This window comes from Stegostoma tigrinum, chromosome 4 (genome assembly GCF_030684315.1).
Source record: "Stegostoma tigrinum isolate sSteTig4 chromosome 4, sSteTig4.hap1, whole genome shotgun sequence".
Taxonomy (NCBI): Eukaryota; Metazoa; Chordata; class Chondrichthyes; order Orectolobiformes; family Stegostomatidae; genus Stegostoma; species Stegostoma tigrinum.
This window is the reverse complement of record NC_081357.1, coordinates 24,074,403-24,089,324: the sequence shown is the minus strand read 5'-3', so window position 1 is coordinate 24,089,324 and position 14,922 is coordinate 24,074,403. Positions and strand designations below refer to the sequence as shown.

General features: G+C 41.8%; 1 protein-coding gene across 1 annotated transcript in view; it reads right to left on the bottom strand.

Annotated features, from left to right (window-relative positions):
- Positions 1-4,413: 4,413 nt before the first annotated feature.
- The window catches only part of rev3l (REV3 like, DNA directed polymerase zeta catalytic subunit), a 181,868-nt gene continuing 171,359 nt past the window's right edge, over positions 4,414-14,922 (bottom strand). The window contains exons 30-32 of the mRNA XM_059645215.1: positions 13,493-13,739; positions 9,050-9,259; positions 4,414-6,641 (exon numbers count right to left, since the gene is read on the bottom strand). Of these exons, the coding sequence (XP_059501198.1) occupies positions 6,501-6,641; positions 9,050-9,259; positions 13,493-13,739 (598 nt within the window). The 3' untranslated portion in view covers positions 4,414-6,500. The remainder of the gene's footprint in view (positions 6,642-9,049; positions 9,260-13,492; positions 13,740-14,922) is intronic.

Sequence of the window (14,922 nt, the reverse complement as noted above, 5' to 3'; positions counted from 1 at the left end):
GCATTACAAACCATTCTAATGGCAAACACTCTATTGTGGTGAACTCCATTCTGATTTGTGAATGTATTTTTGGGAAGGAAAGCTACATGTGACTCTAGACCCACAGCCCTGTGGTTGAGCCTAAATTACACTCAGGGTAATCAGGATGGGTAAGAAATGCAGGCCTTTACAGCAACACCCACACTTCATGAATCAGTTTATAAAAAATTGTCAAAATATGTTTCCCAAACATGGCAAGGAACTGTCTGGACTGTTAAAGATACAGTTCTGCATTAACTAAGATGCTAGGAAAGATTTTATTCTCTCTTTCCCCCCCCCCCCACCTCCCCCCTCCCCAAGACGGTTTCAGAAATGACACCAGCTGAGAGAGTCTCAGTATTCAGTGACAGGGCTGTCAGCAAGTTTTGAGAAGATGTGTAGCTCAGGTTGAGGTGCTGGATGTGAGTTTGCTCGCTGAGCTGGAAGGTTAGTTTTCAGACGTTTCGTCACCATTCTAGGTAACATCATCAGTGAGCCTCCAACGAAGCGCTAGTGTTATGTCGCGCTTTCTATTTATCTGTTTAGGTTTCCTTGGGTTGGTGATGTCATTTCCTGTTCTTTTTCTCAGGGGATGGTAGATTGATTTGGAGCCAATGTGTTTTTTGATGGAGTTCCAATCAAAGTGGATCAACACATCCATCCTAGGACAAGCCAAACAGATACACGCACGAGAATTCCTAGAAGCATGGCATTCCAACCGGAACTCCATCAACAAACACATTGGCTCCAAATCACCTAGAATGGTGACGAAATGTCTGAAAACTAACCTTCCAGCTCAGCGAGCAAACTCACATCCAGAACAGGGTTGTCGATTGTAAACAGTGGGTATTTTACTCACTGCCCCACTGTATGTAATTGACTTAATGAAGGTTGCCAAATTTGCTGCTGACATAAAGACAAATAGGAAAGTACGTTGTAAAGAGTACACATGATATTTATAGCTGATGTGAATGGACAAAAAAAGGGCAAGGAACGTAGAATGTGGGAAGACTTGAAATTGCCTATTTTGTAGGAAGAATAAAGCAGCATATGACCTCAATGGTGAGAGATGGCAGTGGGATCTTGGTGTCCTTGTACTCAATTTGCAAGAGATATATATGCAGGTACAGCAAGTAATTATGAAAGCTAATAGAATATATCATTTATTGCAAAGGGAACTGTTACAAAAGATTTTTCTACAGTTATACAGGGCACTGGTAAGATAGGATCTGGAGTACACAGTACTGGTCACCTTAAGCAAATGTGTTGGAGGTAGGTTCAAGAACATTTACTGGATAAGATGGTTTGTCCTAAGAACAGGTTGGACTGGCTAGGCTGTATCTGCTGAAGTTTGGAGGAGTAAGAGGCAACTTGTTTGAAATGTAAATTTTGACAGAGACCTTGTGAAGAGAACTTTCCTCTTATCTCGAATGAGATCACTTTAAAAATAAGGACTCATCTAAGAACTAGAAGTTAGCAGTTCAGTTCCTTGAGCCTGCTCCACCATTCAATATGATCATGACTGCTCTCATCTCATCAACTCCATTTTCCTGCCTGCTCTCCATAACCCTTCAACACTTGTGTAATTAAAAATCTCCTCAAACTTACTCAATGTCCAGTATCCGCTGCATTCAGGGCTAGTGAATTCCACTAATCCATAACCCTTTGAGGTTATTTAAGTTTTTAATCTTTTATCCTGATCTTAAAATAATGACCTCTTCTTCTAGATTGCACCACAAAAAAAGTCCCCTCTCTGTGTTTTGACAATCCCCTTCAGCATCTTAATTAGACCTTTCATTCTACTAAACTGTAGAGAATAATCTGTTCTTATAAAACAAACCCTCATCTCTGGAATTAGTCAACCACCTCTGAACTTGCTCCAAAAGCAACTCCATCCCATATGGGGACCAAAACTGCTAAAACATTGTACAGTTGCAGCAACATTTACTTACCTTAATTCCTTTAGTAATAAATGCCAAAATTCCATTTTCCTTCCTTTATTACTGGCATGTAAAACATGCAGTAAGATGATTAGGAAAAAGTTTTCCACCAAAGGGTTGAGTCTTTGTTTTCATGCCCCTTTGACAGAAGATTCCACCTTCCTTTGATATTTTTAAGGCAGTAGTAACTGTGTTCTTGTAAGGGGTGAAAGGTTAATAGGGATGGCTGAAAATGGATATTTGAGGTTACAATTCAGAGTAGCCATACTGTTATTCAATGGTAGAGCAATGTGGTGGATGAGTGATCTGTTTATGCCACAAATAGCTAATATTACACTGGTGCCTTAGCTTCTTTTGTGAAAGAAAAATAATTTTAGTCGTATTGAATTAAGCTCAATAGAAGCTGGAGAAGTCTTACTCTAAGCTTATGTTTTCTACTGTTATGAGTCTGAGGCACATTTTATACCAAGTTTTTCTAAGTCCTGAACACTGGAGAGTTCCAGCTTTGGGCTCTAATTTCAATGGTTAACCTGGATCTCTTGATTATATTGAAAAGCAAATATGTAAAAATAGCTGCTTACAACTATATCAGTTTGATGTTAATTATTTCTTAAATGCTTACAAGTTGCACTCCAATCATTATCTGCTTTGCTGTCATCTGGTTTATCAAGTAATAGATATTCTAAAGAAAACAATTAAAATGTGCAATGAAGATCAGTTACTTCAACATTGGTGAGTACTGGTACAGAATTGAATAGTATAGTTCTCAACTAAAGCTTGTATTACCTCCATCTCCCCCACCTCAACTTATTCACTACACCATCATTCCACGAAAAGCAAAAGGAGTTGTGCTATAGTCTTCATGATAATTCTGAATCTGACATAGTTAAATGGCAATTGATATTGGTCTGTAGGCTGCATGATGGCATTGAAAACAGAATTATGTTTCAGGTGTAGTTTTGTGGCATGTTATAAATTAATATTGGGATGCTTGTTGCTGGTTGATGTTAGAGTACTGGTTTGATCTCTTTCTTGATCTAGATCTTGTTGCAAGATGTACACACAGGCCCTGCTTTTTGATGGATAGATTGACTGGCTGTTTGTACGATCGGTAGAAATCCTTCAGCAGCACGTTCTAAACACGTAATCTCTACCACACAGAAGGACATGAGAATACCATGACTCTCACTCCCATTCTAAGACACTCACCATCCTATAGCTTTACATGTGGACTACAGCATTTCAGAACAGCAGCAGCTCACCATAACCACATCAAAAGGGCAAATGCTAGCCTAGATTCCATACTTGAATAAATAATTTACAATTACAATCACCTACATAACTTCAAATATTAGCAGTTTGATAGAAGGGCAGCTTATTATTTGTCTTTTATTAAAAGATAACATTCAAATTTTGTAATGTGTGTACAATCATTAGAAAATCTATGATTCCTCTACACCTTGGTGTTTTACCTCAGCAAGTCATTTCTTCAACGAGATTTGAAAGAATCTTAATTCTGTTGCTGTCTGACATTAAAAGGTAATATCCATTGTATAGGGAATCTTAAAGCCCCTCACACTGCAGCATACTTTGCATTTGCAGATAGCGATGTCAAAATTAATTGCACTCAGACAATACTAGATTGTGCAAACAACTGTCAATTTAGTTTGTGGAATATCTTCAGAAGAGATTTACAGTTTGTATTTATCACTTCTCAAAACTTTAGCTACTGAAAATACAATTGTTCTTACCAACAAATGTTACATTTTTCAATTTAAATGATGGCTCTACTTGTAATCTATTCTTTCATGTCTGGCAAAATCAGTGACCCAAAACAGTGATCCGAGTGTCAAAGCATGCTCACTTTTTAGCCAGTAAATAAATATTGCTAATGCCAAGTACTACCCTGCAACCTTGACCCTTTTCAATGGATTTCAGGAGGCTGTAACTCAGGTAACAATGTATCTCTTGATGGAAATTTTGTTTCTTTGTCTATTGCTAACTTTTAAATGATGAAAACAAAAACTGGTCATAAAGCTGGTACGATCAATTTTGGAATAAAAGCCAGATTTTCTTAAACCCCTCTGCCTCCACCCTCAAATGATAAATTCTACATGGGTCCCAGTATCTGAATGCAGAAATGAGCCCCTTCAAAACCATTCAGGAAAGGACTTTTTCGGTTGAAACTTAGCACAATGCAGGCCATTAAATTTAGGGATCAGGTTGCGCGTGGAGTCAAGAGAAAGCTTTGATACATTTTGAATAGAGGTGATGGATTTAGGAAAAGGAACTGAGAAGTGTCAAACCTGGGAAGAAAATCAGAAGCTGAAGGCAGAGCAGCATTCCAGGTAAAGTTATTTTCAGATCTTTAGCAACATAAGCAGCAGGCTTTGTTACTGAAACTTGCCATGTTTCATACAATTTTTAATCCTCAATGAAGCATGACAATGTCCTGTTACAACATTTGAACCATATCCAAGTTTGGATTGATGATACAGCAAGTAAACGTTCCTGTTACATCATGAATAAATCAGTGTGCAATAATTTAAATGGTGTAACCATCATGAAATTTTCCACCAATAGCCCGATGCTGTCTGCTGCTGTGCTTCACCAGCTCCATATTTTATCAACTCTTGACTTCCAGCATCTGCAGTCCTTACTATCTCCTAGTCGCTGAAGACCATACTGTGATGCCTCTTCCAAGGACACCCACGTTGAAGTTTTCTTTCCTTCCTTCTCCCTCCGTAGACATCTGTGAATCTCTCCCACTGCAACACTCTAGTTACCTCCTCCGCCCTGAAGCTCTTCAGCCACATCCTGAAACAAAACCACTACTATATCCATATCTCCTTCCTCATTCCCTGCCTATGCAGCTGACCTACCCCCATGAAATGTTTTTTAACCTGGTCAATTATATCTGTTGCTTCTGATGTGGTCTCCTCTATATCAGTTTCCCATAGCAACATGTCCATTCTGGGCCTCCTCTTATCAAAATGAGGCCACATGTAAACTGGAGAAACAACATCTTATATTCCACCTCGGGAGCTGAGCAGGGTATACACTGGGTATTCAATCACCTAACATTCTTCCCTCAAAGCTTCTTCTACACCTGCAAGGCACATACATGAATGTAACTGAATATTCCCATTTATCTGGTATCGCCCAGTTCCACATAATCCAACGTGTCATCATGAAACCCCAGAAACCAGATGAAGCATCCATTCCGTTCCCAGCAGTGTTGTGGGTGTCAATTCACCCCAAGGACTGAAGCTTTTCAAGGTGGCAAAACACCACCACCTTTTCAGGGCAACTGAGGATGAGTAATAAATGTCTATTATAATGCTCACATCTTATGAAAAAGTGACAGCAGTTAGCTGCAGGGTCTTATCCATACTGTACCGTCTGGCAATTTGTTCCAGCTTTTTCAGCAGCATCTCATACCCACAATGTCCAACAACTAGCCGAAAGGGAACAGACGCATGGGAATGCTTCAATTTCCAAGTTCAACTTGAAGGATTCTAGTGCACAAGCTCCTACGTACTTTGTAAAGCCTCGAGTTCACAGACTAATTTTCCAAAACAGACCATCTTAGTATTTTAAACAAGGTAAACTTTTAATAATCTGATTTATTCTAATTTAGTGACAATATCAAAAAAATACTTTTAAAGTAAAATTCCAAGTTCTGGATGATTGTAGAGTCCAACAAAACAGAAGCAAATAAACAGGACCATATAATTCCTTTATATTTCCATACAACTTTACAACCATTCAAAAAAGCAAGCCTCATTTGTACAAATTTTGGCAAATCAGACTTGACATAATGAGAAACTGTTAAACTTTTCTTTGAAAATAATATAAACTTTTAAAAAGGATATGAAGTGCCATATATAATCCCAATAAATAATCAAGATATTGCAACAACCCCACACAGCACTGTTTCCAAAATGTTTTCTAGCCATGATTGTTTTCAGAGCAAAGCACCCAGAAACATAACAGGACAGTCCTTTTAACAAAGTGTTACATTTTGGACTGCAAGTTCACTACAATGCACACTAAAGAAAGCAACCATCAAAAAAGGTAAATAAAAAATATATATAATTGAGAAAGTTGTTAAAACATACAACACATAAAACTTGAATATATAGTAGAAAATCATCTGTAAACATATGCAGCTTGAAATTTGCACCAGAGTTGTAAATTACCCACATTTCAGTGCCCATAGATCAGAACACCATTTACCATAATTGCATACGAAATAGGACTGTACACTTATTTACAGGGCTGTTCAATCATCCATCACTATGGAAATGACACAGGTTCACAAATGTATTTTTAAAAATGATTTTCCAACAAGTGAAACAGTTAACTAATAGACTTTTTTTTGCACTGCAACAAATATTGTGATATTCACACTCAAAAAGATATGCAAACATTTCAATCTTGTTGGCTATAAAAGCTCAGCTTTTGCCATCATGAGAAGCTCACCATGGCACGCAAAAACTGAAGTGAGCACCAGCCAATACTTTGAGTGTATTAGAGTTGTTAAAATTGATCCAACAATTGACGAAGGTATGGGGCCTTTGTAAGGTCACTGCTGACGCTGAACAGCTTATACAGGACCGGGCAATCCAATGAGACACACTGAACTTGTCTATCCACACAGCCTGTGCAATTCCTGCAAATCTAAAAACAAAAGATTTGGGTAATTAGCAACTTAAATGGTGAATCATTTGCAACAACTGCAGTCCATTAGGCACTAGGTATTTTCAGAAAACCAACCACAAAACAGCGTTTGCCATCAGCTCGCAAGTATTAGTCATACAGGTGAGGCCCTCTGTTTTCTGCACAACAGGTGCATTGGGGCGTAATGGTGGCTCAGTGGTTAGCATTGCTGCCTCATAGTCCCAGGGACCCAGGTTCGATTCTACCCTCAGGCAACTGTCTGTGTGGAGTTTGCACATTCTCCGTGTCTGCATGGGGGTCCTCCGGATGATCCTGTTTGCCCCCGCTGTCCAAAGATGTGCAGGATAGGTGGATTGGCCATGCTAAATCGCCCAGAGTGTTCAGGGATGAGTAGGTTAGGTGGGTTATAGGGGAATGGGTCTGGGGGGATGCTCCAAGGTTCGGTGTGGACTAGTTGGGGCCTATTTCCACACTGTAGGAATTTGATGAATGTCTGTCTATGAATTTGATCTTCAAGGGGAGGAAATAGGATGATAGGGAGGAAAAGGTGAAAGACACACATGCATTTCCTCACAAAGGCACCCAAGTAAGGGGAGTGGTAGAGAATGGGATGAGGGGAGACAAAGGTCACGAAGAGGAGTAAACTTCCATTTATAAAGCACTCGAAGTCAGAGTCAGAGTTATACAGCACTGAACAGACCCTTTAGCCCAGCCAGTCCATAATGACCATGTTCTCCAACCAAACCAATCCCACTTACCTGCATTTGGCCCACATTCTTCCAAACCTTTCCTATTCATACTTATCCAAATGTTTTTGAAATGTTGTAACCGTATCTGTATCCATCACCTTCTCTAGCAGTTCATTACACATACAAACCACTATTGCCTCATGTCCTTTTTAAATCTTTCTCCTCTCACCTTCAAAATATGCCTGACTTTTGAATGCCCCCACCTGAGGGAAAAGATCCTTGATATTCACCTTATCTATGCCCCTCATTGTGGTTTACCGGGTCAATGGAAAGATTCTTGGTAGTGTGGATGTGCAGAGGGATCTTGGTGTCCATGTACATAGATCCCTGAAAGTTGCCACCCAGGTTGATAGTGCTGTTAAGACGGCTTACGGTGTGTTAGGTTTCATTGGTAGAGGGATTGAGTTCCGGAGCTGTGATGTCATGCTGCAACTGTACAAAAACGCTAGTGCAGCCTCACTTGGAATATTGCATATCGTTCTGGTCGCCCCATTACAGGAAGGATGTGGAATCATTGGAAAAGGTGCAGAGGAGATTTTCCAGAATGTTGCCTGGTCTGGAGCGCAGGCCCTATGAAGAAAGGCTGAGGGACCTGGGTCTGTTCTCATCGGAGAGAAGGAGGCTAAGAGGGGATTTAATAGAGACATACAAGATGATCAGAGGATTAGGCAGGGTGGACAGTGAGAGTCTTTTTCCGAGGATGATGACTTCAGCTTGTACAAGGGGGCATAGCTACAAAGTGAGGGGTGATAGATTTAAGACAGATTTCAGAGGCAGGTTCTTTACTCAGAGTGGTAAGGGTGTGGAACGCCCTGCCTGTCAATGTAATAAACTCAGCCACATTAGGGGCATTTAAACAGTCCTTGGATCAGCATATGGATAATGATGGGATAGTGTAGGGGGAGGGGCTTAGGTTAGTTCACAGGTCGGCACAACATCGAGGGCCGAAGGGCCTGTTCTGCACTGTATTGTTCTACGTTCTAAGCCTCTATAAGGTCACCCCAATCCTCCTAAGCTCCAGTGAACTTGTCGCCGCAAAAATCAACAGCTAATACTCAGAAAACTCTCAAACAAGAACAATGATCACTTATTCTGTTGCAGAACACCAGGAGATAACAAATAAATCCCAGATATTTGAATTATAAGTTTCTAAAGTCAGATCTTGGTTCAGAGAATTGATCGGGAAGGGTAACTGCTGCAAAGAATCAAAGATAATAATTTATTCCTTATTCTCATACAATCCCACCCAATGTTCCCCAGCTTGGCAAATTGTGCATCAACCCCCACGCACAAGACCCAACTCCCTGGTATTCAGAAGACAATTCATTCATTTACTTAACAAGGCATGGCCACAGAAGATACTCTCCAGAGCAATGCAGTCCCTCAATCTCCTTCAGACTAAACTTCAATCAGTCTGTCCCAATATCTTCATCTCCTTTCTTGCCTAATTTCCTTAACCTCTTTCGGCAAACCCCACCCCCGTCCTTCTGTGAATCTTCCTCCAAACATTTAATTTACTTTTTGATAAAATTCCAACTGACCTTTATTCATAGCATTTTGAATGAAGTCAATTTGGTCAACTATATTTATTGTGACGTCCTTTGGCTTTTAGTCAGAGAAACAGTGTAACTTGCAGTTTAGAAGGTTTAGCACAAGTACCTTCAGCAGCTGAGATTGTTTCCGCTCCCATTCTTGAATCTCCTGATGAAGGATCACAGATACTTGCTGAGGGTTACTTCGGCACTTGCTACAGATGCCCAGCTGAGTCAGCTCATCACAGACTGGACAGTGCAGGGTGGTGAAATACTGGGAGATCGTTCCTTTACGACCATCCTGTTTATTGCGAGCTGTTGAAAACGCCTTTTGGACCTAAAGAAATATTAAACACTGAGCTTAAGCACATTGAAAAGTATTATTTCAATTTTTGGAGAATTATCCTGTAGCATGTTTCCTTTAAACGAGTCAGATACAATGAAGAGATGGCAAGTAGACAATACCAGATGTCAGTGAGTTCACAATTTCTACAGCTGCTTGTGGGAGAGCGATCAAAAAGGTGCCTGTAATGTTGGTTACTCTGCTGACTCTACTATACGTTGCAATACTTATGTCAAGTCACGAGTTAGGCTATATTTTAACAAGGACAGACTTTGGGAAAGCTCTCTTGTCACGGGGCTATAAAACCCAGACAGCAGATTAATTTGTCCTGACAAAAACATACAATAGAGTGTGGACAAAATTTCACAAATCTGTCCTACATATGAATAAGGAGCATGAATAGGCTATTCTGCCTCTTCAGTCTGTTTCAGACATTCAGGAAAATCATGGTTGCTCCAATTACGCGACATTCCTAATCGATCCTAAATAATCTAGTGCCCATTGCTCATCAAGGACTTATCTACCGTTTTGAAATTCCAGGAACTCCAGTTTCACCACCTTTTGAGCAAGACAGTTCCAAAGACTCAAGTCTCTAAGAAAAAAATTCTCCTAATCTGTCTTAATTGGTCAACCTCTCATTGTGAAAGTCATCCTACTTCTAGTTCTTTGCACAAGGAATCATGGAATGAATTACACTTTGTGTGTATACAATTTAAAAGGTATACAAGCAGCACAATGAGTCTCTAATTAATCGGGTGTTGGAATGCATTCACAGAACAATCAATAAAACATGGTCTACTTTTGATTTCTGCACACGGCTAGGAATCCTGCAGTGGGTAACTCGCCTCCTGACTCTACAGAGTCCGTCCACCATCTACAAGATACAAGTTAGGAGTGTGATGGAACAGTCCCCACTTGTCTGGATGCGTGCAGCTCCAACAATACCCAATAAGCTTGGCACCATTTAGGACAAAGCAGCCCACTTGATTAGTGCATCCACAAACATTTATTCCATCCACTAGTGAGGTTCAGTACCATCTACATGATGCAACGCAGAAATTCACCAAAGCTCCTAAGACAACAGGTTCCAACCCCACAACCACATTTAGAATGATAAGTGCAGCAGATAGAGGGAAACACCTGCAACCTGCAAGCATTTTTTTGGGGCAGGAGTGGTTATTGATCATATTTTTCCAAGTGTCAATTTTTGTCTCAGTTTATCATCTTGAAGCTCCTTTACCACTGGCATTAGGTGAACTAGCCTGTCAGAGATAATGGGAACTGCAGATGCTGGAGAATTCCAAGATAATAAAATGTGAGGCTGGATGAACACAGCAGGCCAAGCAGCATCTCAGGAGCACAAAAGCTGACGTTTCGGGCCTAGACCCTTCATCAGAGAGGGGGATGGGGAGAGGGAACTGGAATAAATAGGGAGAGAGGGGGAGGCGGACCGGAGATGGAGAGTAAAGAAGATAGGTGGAGAGAGTATAGGTGGGGAGGTAGGGAGGGGATAGGTCAGTCCAGGGAAGACGGACAGGTCAAGGAGGTGGGATGAGGTTAGTAGGTAGCTGGGGGTGCGGCTTGGGGTGGGAGGAAGGGATGGGTGAGAGGAAGAACCGGTTAGGGAGGCAGAGACAGGTTGGACTGGTTTTGGGATGCAGTGGGTTGGGGGGGGGGGGGGGGGGGGGAGAGAGCTGGGCTGGTTGTGTGGTGCAGTGGGGGGAGGGGACGAACTAGGCTGGTTTAGGGATGCAGTAGGGGAAGGGGAGATTTTGAAACTGGTGAAGTCCACATTGATACCATATGGCTGCAGGGTTCCCAGGCGGAATATGAGTTGCTGTTCCTGCAACCTTCGGGTGGCATCATTGTGGCAGTGCAGGAGGCCCATGATGGACATGTCATCAAGAGAATGGGAGGGGGAGTGGAAATGGTTTGCGACTGGGAGGTGCAGTTGTTTGTTGCGAACTGAGCGGAGGTGTTCTGCAAAGCGGTCCCCAAGCCTCCGCTTGGTTTCCCCAATGTAAAGGAAGCCGCACTGGGTACAGTGGATGCAGTATACCACATTGGCAGATGTGCAGGTGAACCTCTGCTTAATGTGGAATGTCATCTTGGGGCCTGGGATAGGGGTGAGGGAGGTGGTGTGGGGACAAGTGTAGCATTTCCTGCGGTTGCAGGGGAAGGTGCCGGGTGTGGTGGGGTTGGAGGGCAGTGTGGAGCGAACAAGGGAGTCACGGAGAGAGTGGTCTCTCCGGAAAGCAGACAGGGGAGGGGATGGAAAAATGTCTTGGGTGGTGGGGTTGGATTGTAAATGGCGGAAGTGTCAGAGGATGATGCGTTGTATCCGGAGGTTGGTAGGGTGGTGAGAGAGAACGAGGGGGATTCTCTTAGGGCGGTTGTGGCGGGGGCGGGGTGTGAGGGATGTGTTGCGGGAAATACGGGAGACGCGGTCAAGGGCGTTCTCGATCACTGTGGGGGGGAAAGTTGCAGTCCTTAAAGAACTTGGACATCTGGGATGTGCGGGAGTGGAATGTCTTTTGGCTTTTTTATCCCTTGCCCTTTTCAAAAAGGAGTTTAAACATTTAACAATCCTCCAGTCGAGTGGCACCACTCAAAAATCCAAAGACATCTGGAAAACTGCAACCAGGCTCTGCACTTTTCACTTTTGCCTCCCTTACCAACCAAGTAAGCACCCTATCCAGACTGGATGACTGTTTCTGAACACGGCTAATCTTTCACGTGTCTTGTAGGTTAGCTCAGCTGCTAGATCTCTCCCTCTCACCTGAGGCAGGTGACCCTCAGGTTAAACCACCACCAGTCATCACTTAAAACAGCAGATCTATGGTCCTGTAGGACTACAATGGCTACTTCTTATTTTTATCCCATACAGTTTCCCAACTGCCTCCTTCCCTGTGACAAGGGTAACATTTGTGGTTTAGTGCGATCAGAAACTAAGTATTAATTCTGTACAGCAGCCATACTCTGTCTCTCCAAGATGACCTCATGGTTGGGCCCAAGGAGTTCCAACCTTTACTTGAATATCATTTTCCTCATTAAATATTTTGGACTTTTTTTTTGTTAACCACTAATCTATTCTCTGCTCTCCAAGTCCTTTTGGCTCTCCACTAAATTAAATGTCTGAAAATTATTGTAAGCCCTTTTCAGGATTTTCTTAAATTTCTAACTACACCCCTAACTTCTGCAGGCTGACAGTGGTTTGTTGATGCTCCATACAACCATTCATCCTGGTCGAAAAAAAAAGTTTTAACTGCAATATATTCATATTTACTAGTTACAAGAGTTTAATCATTAAATAAATAAATCATTAGATATAGGAGCACAATTAGGCCATTCAGCCCATTGAATCTGGTCCACCATCTGATCATGGCTGATATGCTTTTCAACCCAATCTCCTGCCTTCTCCCTGTAACCATTGATCCCCTTACTAATCAAGGATCTCTCTCCGTCCTAAATACACTCAATGACTTGGCCTCCAAATCCTTCTGTAGCAATGAGTTCCACAGATTCAACACCCTCTGGCTGAAGGAAGTCTTCCTCATCTCAATTCGAAGGGTTGTCCCCTCACTCCAAGGATGTAATCCCGTGCTTGTCTTTCCTACTAGTGGAGAGATCTTCTCCACATCCACTCTATCCAGGCCTCTCAGTATTCTGTCAGTTTCAATGAGGCTCCCCCCACCACATCAACTTTCTAAACTCCATCGAATACGGTCCCGAGTCCTCAACTGCTGCTCGTACAACAAGCCCCTCGTTCCTAGTATTATTCTTGTGCATCTCCCCTGGGTTCCATCCAAGGCCAACACATTCTACCTTAAGTACAGAACCCAAAACTGCTCTCAATATTCCAAATGCGGTCTGACCAGAGCCTTGTACAACCTCGGCAGTACTTCCTTTTGTAATTCTAGCCCTTTTGAAATGAACGCCAACATTGCATTGGCCTTCCTAACTGCCATCCATACCCTCTTGTTAGCATAACAGTCCAAGATCAGGATTCTCTAAGTCCCTTTGTGCTTTAGATTTCCAAAGCTTTTCCTCATTTAGAAAATAGTCTGTGCCTCTATCCTGCAACAGTTTTGTATTAACATTTCCAACTTCGTTTCTGTTGATATTCCTGATAGTAAAGAACTTAACACATTAGTGGCCAGACTAATTATAAACTAATACAATGTTAGGAGACCAAAGTACGTATCAGGGAATTGCAGTCCTTCTTACCCTAGGTATCTCATGGTACCAGCTGAAAACATCAATACCAATCAGAGAAAAGACCCTGTTGAGGGGTGGCAGTATCTGTTTGCAGATGTAGTAAGTAGCATTCAGTCTCAAGCTGGGGTCCTGCAGCACCTCAATCGGTCGTCTAACGAGCTGAATGAGCGGCACCCCAGGCACTCCGTACACAATGACGTAAGGCACTCTCTCACCTACCCTAGGTTCAGAGCGCCGATCATATGACAGCATCCTCCTGTTTAGGAACAAGATATAGATTAGCAATCATAGCAGAATTAATACTGGCACCTCAATAGTTGCACAGGGCAAAAAGAACCATTATTTTAGTAGCTCACTCACATATTCCCACTATCTGATGCACATGCCAGGAGATACTTAGGTGCATAGCTGGGATTGAAAGGCTGCTTTATTTTGTGCTGAAAAGTGGCGTGGACACTGCAAATTCTGTATTAACCAGATGACTTCATGTGAAAGCATTTTTCAGCCATGTGCTAAAAAAAATCCTCAAAACAAGTTAAACATAAGGATACCTTCTCAGACGTTCGAAAGCAAAATTGTAGCATGCACTATGTACAAAGGCATCACAAAATCTTAATTGTTACAACACAGAACAAGCCTTTAAATTCATAATGTCTGCACTGCTCATCTGCAATTCCTCTCCAGGGACACTGCACAGTCTCCTTTGTAGATAACCGTCAAACTACCTTTAAAAGCCTCAACTGAATCCATCTCCACCACACACACACACAGACAGTTCAATCCAAAAATCAACATGTTCTTCATGTCCTGTTGGGTCTTCTGCAATTTAAGTTTATACCTTCTTCGTTCTTGACCCTATCTGTCAGAATGGTTCCTCCCCTTCTACTCTGTCCTGCATGATAATAGGCAGATTACACACTATTTTGAATACCTCTATAAAATGTCTTCTTAGCCCCTTTCTCCCCCAAAGAAAATGGTCCCAATTTCTTCAAAGAATCTCCATAACTTAGATCAGTGTGAGACTTTCCATTTTGGTCAAAGAATAGAAAGGCAACTTATTATTTAAATGAAGGGAAACTTTAGAATGCTTTGGTGCAGAACTGGGGGACCTTGTAAATAAGTCACAAAAAATATGCAGATACCGAAGGTGATGAAAAGGGAGGCAAATGAAATCTTGGCATTTGCAGCCAAAAGAAAATCAAATAAAAATAGGAAGTTGTTGCAACGATACACTACATTAAAGTGACAGCATCTGGAATACAGTGTACAGTTTTGGACCCCTACTTGAAGAGGGATGTACTTGGAAGCCGTTCAGGAGATTCACTGGATTGATTCCAGAGATAATGGGTTTGTCTTATAAAGACAGACTGAGCAGTTAGACCTATGCTCTCTGGAGTTTAGAAGAATGAGGGGAGATCTAATTGAGATATAGAAAATAC